This window comes from Musa acuminata, chromosome BXJ1-5 (assembly GCF_036884655.1).
Source record: "Musa acuminata AAA Group cultivar baxijiao chromosome BXJ1-5, Cavendish_Baxijiao_AAA, whole genome shotgun sequence".
In the NCBI taxonomy this organism is placed as follows: domain Eukaryota; kingdom Viridiplantae; phylum Streptophyta; class Magnoliopsida; order Zingiberales; family Musaceae; genus Musa; species Musa acuminata.
Window position 1 is genome coordinate 20,613,011 of NC_088331.1, and position 6,759 is coordinate 20,619,769.

Genomic DNA, 6,759 nt, shown 5'->3' on the forward strand with positions numbered 1-6,759 from the left:
TTCCAGAACTTGGAGTTCCTCAAGAACATACTGAACTTTAGTGCCAAATCTCATAATTACCACCATTCAGTTTCCCTCCCTTATTAAGTTCAACCGCAATATTTTTCAATGTTGATGCCATAAAGTTATGTTACACAGAGAAACACATCAGATGCTACTAATATTATCATGTGAACACACATTTATTTTGTTCCTATATTTCATATTAAATTAATAAAATTAGCACAAAAAACTTCTCACTTTTAGGATTTATATTATCCTAGTGCAACATAAGAACTATTACAATGCCTCAAATGCATATATGTATATAAACTGATAAATAAAGAAGTAAACAAAAAAAAATCTCAATGATTTCACTAGGATTTATATTATTAAACTCTCCTACTAAATATTTCATTCCACAAGTTCATTTGGGGTGTTCTTTATATCATCTGAAAGCTCTCACGAAGTACTCTTGATGAACATAAGTCTTAAGAACAAAATAAAACTTTATTCAGGGGAAATTCAAACTTAAAGTCAACTGTTCATCATAGAAAATATTTTTTAAAAAAATCCAATTTTACACTTAAAATGATCACGCAGACTATCACATAAATTCAGATCAATTTTTATGCACAATATTCTTTCATATTGATAGCATACTTCATCAACTATAATTCATGCTAACAAGTTTACAACAAATCAAGCTAAATATAAACTAACCCAAAAAAATTGAGAAGCAATACAAATCATGATCTGATACTAATGTTGAAAAATAAATAAATGAACTTTTATATACATTCTCTTTAAGGAGTCTATGTCGCAAGAAGTGTCGAGTCACTAACTATTTGGATCGATATTGTAGATTCGAAGTATAATCACCAATAGGAAAAACACTCTCTATTTTACGACACAAATGTCTTAAAACACAAATTCAAGAATACTCCTCTATTGAGATTCTTTGTGTAAGAATAAGAATGAGAATTAGAATAATTTTGCAATTCTCTCAACCCCCATATATAGGGTTCTTGGCATGAAGAGGTTACATTATTATAATTTTTCCTCATGAGTTATGATCATCCATTTGAGATTTAACCTTTTGGAACTCATCTAATGAAGGAAGAGAATTATTCTATATAACCCCTATAATAAAGAATAATTGTAACTTTTCCATTACTTGGTGAGTGTAATGCCTCCAATGAATAAGGGTAAGGAGTTACTTGGTGAGAATTCATTCTTTGTAACTTCTCCATTTGAGGATTCAATCACTATTTGTGGTTGACCAAATTAATTCGACCCATTATGAGTGGACTGATTCATTCTGAACTATCCTCCTTTCAAATTCATTTCTGGTTTTGACCATGAAGAGTCATTCTTTTACAAATGGAGGTGGGGAAATACTTTACTCATTATTGAATTGGTATATACTGGTGGCGTTGTTTGATGTTCTTATAATCTTGTTCATTTAGATTGTGCAACCATCAACATTTATGTGGGTCACTAGGTAGACATGATGTAGAATTGTCTTAGGTATCCTCTCCAAAAGGCTTTTTTTTTGTTTCAAATTTTCAGCGTATTCATCGTGATCAAGCTGTTACCAAACATCAGCTGGACCCAAGAACATTTATTTTCTTTTTTTAATAATAATAAATTTTAGATTCGTGGCAATAAATAAAAGCTTGATTAGAAACGCAAGAGAGAAAGATCCTAATTAATTTAACGAAGTATAAGGAGGATCACCAAAGGAACATGAATATAATACTAACAAAGAAAATATGAGATATCAATAAAAAGGAGACGCATTCGTATCTTGATTTTTACAAGTGGTGTCTTTTCTCCTGTTTTGCCTTTAATGGCTGGCTGCACTCTCCAAGGAGGGAGAGGGCGAACGACGGCCATAAATATATATATATATATATATATATATATATATATAAAGATTAAACCTTAATTTTAAATTTATTAATAAAATAAAATTATTAAGTTATCCCTAATTAAAATTAGGGAATTACAGATATCATTTGGCCATCCTAACACCTCTTGTACCTCATTTGATATGGACCATAAATGCAGATGGTATGAGCCAATATTGAATTTTGCTTAGGTGAAAGACTTGCACTAGGGTAGAATTAGATTGTACTATACGCAGGCAGGTGCAGTACTGCTTTCCTTTGTGGTGGGAATCGAAAGAGAAAGAATAGATAAGCACGAGTCAAGGGCAGTGCTGGTTGTTGCCCGGTCCGCCATAGTAAAAATAGGTGCCCCAGTCGGCGTTGGAGAAGCTCTTGATGTCGTAGCATTTGGAGTTCTCGGCCATGGTGGCGATGGCCCGAGCGGAGGTCAGGCTGTTGTCGGAGTCGACGACCTCCAGGTTGCGGAAGTAGCTCGCCCTCCCGAACCCTTCCTCCGCGAACCGCCCCGATCCCATCTGCGTCGAGGTGTGCTCCCCGTGTGTCCTCGTGTTCACCACCTCCCCTCCCCACTCCACCATGGTGGCCCGGTCCGACAGATGCGTGAACAGCGCCGCCGGCCAGTAGCCTACCAGCAAGCTGCTGTCGCCCAGACTCATCCACCAGTTTCCTGCTATCGGATCCTGAAACCAACATCATGATCATCGATCACCGAGAACTCTCTCTCTCTCTCTCTCTCTCTCTCTCTCTCTCTCTCTCTCTCTCTCTCTCTCTCTCTATATATATATATATATATATATATATTCCTTTGGATGGAGGGAAGGGATACCGTACGTGGAGCTTCATGCATGTGAAAATGTGATGTTTGGCACGCTTACCTTCCATATGAGAATGGTGATGTCATATTGGCTGCTCCCCGAGGACGATACCGGCGATATGGCTGCTCCGATGGCGATCCTGTTGTTCGTCTGTATAAATCCCGAGCAAAGAAGATTGTAGCAACCTGTTGCTTGATACGCGTCACTCTGTTGCGTCGTAAGAAATGAAGATTATGATGATTGATTTTGGTGCGGATAGCGTCGTCAAATTGTGTAAGGTTTATTGTCAGCAAGTGGAGGAAAGGATGCGTTGATCTCACCGTCCAGTACGTAAACAGCCTCGGTCTGCTGTCTCCATAGAGCTCCGGGCTGACCTGACTAGAAAGAAGTATAAAGCTTCAGATAACCATTTAGAGGTGCACTTTCACTTTGTTGATATCATCAAAGAAGATTGCTTATTTTAACAGGGCTATATGCATGATTCATGAGAAAAGGAAAATTAGGCAGTTTAATAGGACTTGCACTGATTAAACTTTAGAACAAATATCATAGCCATCACGAATTTCCACAAAAAAAAAAAAAAAAATCATTTTTTGGACTTTCCCCCAGAAGGTGCTCTTTTTCATATTTTCCAAAGACCCCTTCATATACCATAATTCTTAAAATATTCCCCTCACAAGATAATCAAATAAGTACCTATTTGGTAAAACCTATGAACCGATCAATATGGTCAACTTGTCCAATTCTTTAATTATAGTATTTTGGTAGATATATCAATAATTTTATATGTCTATTTAAAATTACTATAACGATATATAAGTCTTTCTGTTTGATTGTTCTGTTCCTAAACTAATAAAGTTATACATTTAAACCCTTTTTTAGATGAGTCGATTTTTATTGAGTTTTGAGTCCATTTGTCTTGTTTCTAAAATGGCTTATATGGAGTGGACCGTTTCGTTTCATCTATGGATTGAGAAACTATGTATTTTCGTCGAGAGACATTTTAGAGATCATGATAAATAGAGATATATTTTTTAAAAAATAAATATGAAAAAGAATGCACTTGCATTTGGCAGACCTTTTGAAGTCAAATGCTGCATTTGACTTAAACGTTAACAAGTAGATACACCTGCTGATGGAATTCATCAATCAGGAAGGTGCTCATGTTCAAATGTCAACAATTAGATACACCTAATTTCTTGTTCCGCCATGAATGGCGCCAAGCTCAATTGTCAAGCTTGTGGTCGGTCCATCCCATCACCGAGCCACGCTCAGTCCGTAAACGTCTCTCGTATTACAAATGAGTCACTTGGAAATCCGTGCCGTGGAAATTAGTGAAGACTCCATTCAATGCTCTTGAATGAAGGCTCAAGCATGTTTAATGTGAAGGTTGAAGCATGCATAGAGTAAGATTCACAGAATATAAATATATATACCTGCCAACCAGCTTCAATGCTGTTGAGGTCCGTGCCGTCGAATGATCCCGAGAGTATCCAAATCTGGGAGAGGCTGAACTCGTTTTCTACTTGGATGGAAGGATCCCATACGTTAATCGTAGCCTTTGCCCCGTACACCTCCTCGGTGTTCATAGTGTAAGCTATTGCATGCTGTATTCATAGACTCCATGAATATAAATAGCAGAAAAAACCATTAAAAAGACTTCCTTCGTGTAAAAAGTAGAAAGAGAAGGAAAGACAAAAACCAACTGTAATATCTGAATGCAGCAGCTATCGCTTGGAAGGAAAAAAAATCACTCGTATGCTTATGTGATGGAACAGCATTGCACGATAAAGAAATGTGGTCATGATAGCTTCCACCGGTGCATAATGAATGGCTTTGAGTTCATTCAATGCATGCGCCTGTGGATTTCCTTGATCGATCACCTTTTCTCATGGAAAGTAAAGTCTGAAATGTGAATTCTAAGGATCTAACTAAGAGAGAGAAGAGCATTTGCCATTTGAAATTATATGCAACAGCATTTACTACCATCACCCTCCCGTCCACCTGCCCATCCCACCCACATCTTTATTGCTGGCTTTGTTACCAAGAGATCAACGCCAACTTGATGAAAGATACACACATCATAATTTATTTCACTTATGAATGTTGCTTCCATCCTGATTCATGTTGAGAGCGACACTACAGTAAAAGGTTATGGATGATATGGAACATGCAAGAATAGATGCTTCGTTGCCACTACATACCTCATGGCCATTGCCACTGGCCACATCTGGTGCATCAACTTTCCTAGCAAGAGGAACGCCGCCCAGATGCTTCTTGCCGAAGTGGAACAAAGATTTGGCTCTCAGGACATCATCGACGGAGCTCCTCCGTATTGGAACCGTCCCCTTTGGGCAATGACCGACGTGGTGCCATGCTTGCCATGCCCTTCGCGTTGCATCACTTGCATTGTAATTTATGGGAGTTCTGTCGCCCTTAAATCTTGGCCTCTGTGGGGCTGCCTTCTAACATTCATTATCCACCAATATTTTTATTGCGTATTACTTAGCATATAAAGCATTGAACGGAGAGGAGGCACGCACTAGTAATAAGCTGGAAAAGGAAACCTACCTGGATCTTGTGGTTCTTTAGAAGAGGATGGTCAAGAGCTGGTTGCTTGTGCCGGGGAACGCAGTCGATGATATCTCCATCCGGGCTCTGAGTGAGTTCATAAAAGAGTCATCAAAAGGGGGATGCAAGCTTGAGCAGGTCATGGGATCAACAATACTCCTCCACTAATTACCTCTATGGTTCTCACCGCAGGCTTGTTGATTTTGTCCAAGCGTCTCTCGATCCTTGCTAACTTAAGCGTCTCTACACGCCTATTGTTCGTGTAGTTGGAATCCGGGACGCACATGATCTCGTCGGCAGAGAAGAAGAAGAAGAAAAGCAGAAAAAGAGAAATAGCAAGACCGCGAAGAGAAGAAGACGACGACAACATGGTGGTGCCAGCAAAAGAGAGAACTCTCTCTCCTTCCTTCATCCTCTCAACCTCCATATGTTTTAGCGCCCAAATTAAAAACACTCTTGAGAGAGAGAGGATCCTTCAAGTCAGTGTTGGTGATGACGGAGAGATCACAAGGATCAGAACCCCATCCTTTACACCACCAGGAAGGCAAGAAATGGACAACTTTCCTACCCTCCACTTTGCGTTGCGTGAACCCCCTCTTTTTATTTCTCTGCAACTTTATGGATGAAAGCCCACCATGACCACCACCATCTCCATCGACTATCACTGTCTCCAGCAGGCGCACCAGTAAAAGAGAGGAAGGGGGGATGGAAACCGAAGAGGAGGATGTGGCTTGAAGGCAGCCTATAAAGGGCTTGACCTACCACGCTGTCTACCTCGATGACAACTTGAATGGGCTAACCTAACGGGCAGCCGTAAATTACCCACAAACAAGAGCATGCGGCTTGATTTACTTCCATCAGAGCCGTGTTCGGCTGTGGTCCTTCTTTTTACCTGCTTAGTTTATTATTGGGTCAGTAGGGCTTAAATTTGGAAGAGGAAGAAATTTGAGCTTTGAATTTCTTGTCAACACAAGATGGTTATGTTAAGTTTAATTTAAATAATTAAGATTAGATAAAATAAAAGATAAAGATTTAGATTTAAATAAATATATTAGGTTAAAAAGATTTAGTTAAGATATGATAGATTTTTTCATTATTTTAAAAAACTTATACACCATCTTTTAATCCATATAAATAGGTGGTTTTGGATCAATCCTTTTCTTCCCCTTGAAGTTCTATAGAAAAATCAACGGTGTGATATCATAGCCTAATTCAAAGAAAATCAATAAAAAGTATATTGAATTTTGGACCGTTAAAGATGAAAACTCTATTTATTTTACATGGATTATAAAATTTGGTAGAATATGATTTTGTTATTTACATCATCCTAATATTACTAAAGATCAAAGAAATCAAATAAATAAAAATATACAAAAAGATGTAGGAGCCCTCTACATGCTATAACAAGCAATGGATGAATCTCTATTTCCTCAAATCATTATTGAATCTTGAATTTTGATGATGAAGTCAATTGTCATTTG

At 38.1% G+C, this 6,759-nt stretch overlaps 1 protein-coding gene across 2 annotated transcripts; it reads right to left on the reverse strand.

Annotated features, from left to right (window-relative positions):
- Positions 1-2,058: 2,058 nt before the first annotated feature.
- On the reverse strand, positions 2,059-5,961 carry LOC135674052 (protein neprosin-like). 2 transcript variants are annotated; one of them, XM_065183481.1, is made up of 7 exons: positions 5,451-5,961; positions 5,279-5,365; positions 4,912-5,169; positions 4,144-4,314; positions 3,028-3,081; positions 2,768-2,914; positions 2,059-2,572 (listed from the first exon to the last, which is right to left on the reverse strand). In XM_065183481.1, the coding sequence occupies exons 1-7, from the start codon at positions 5,703-5,705 to the stop codon at positions 2,192-2,194; spliced, it is 1,353 nt and encodes a 450-aa protein (XP_065039553.1). In that variant the 5' UTR covers positions 5,706-5,961; the 3' UTR covers positions 2,059-2,191. The 2 variants fall into 2 exon arrangements, with proteins under 2 accessions (XP_065039553.1, XP_065039552.1); XM_065183480.1 differs by having other exon boundaries at positions 4,912-5,172; positions 5,451-5,956.
- Positions 5,962-6,759: the final 798 nt, after the last annotated feature.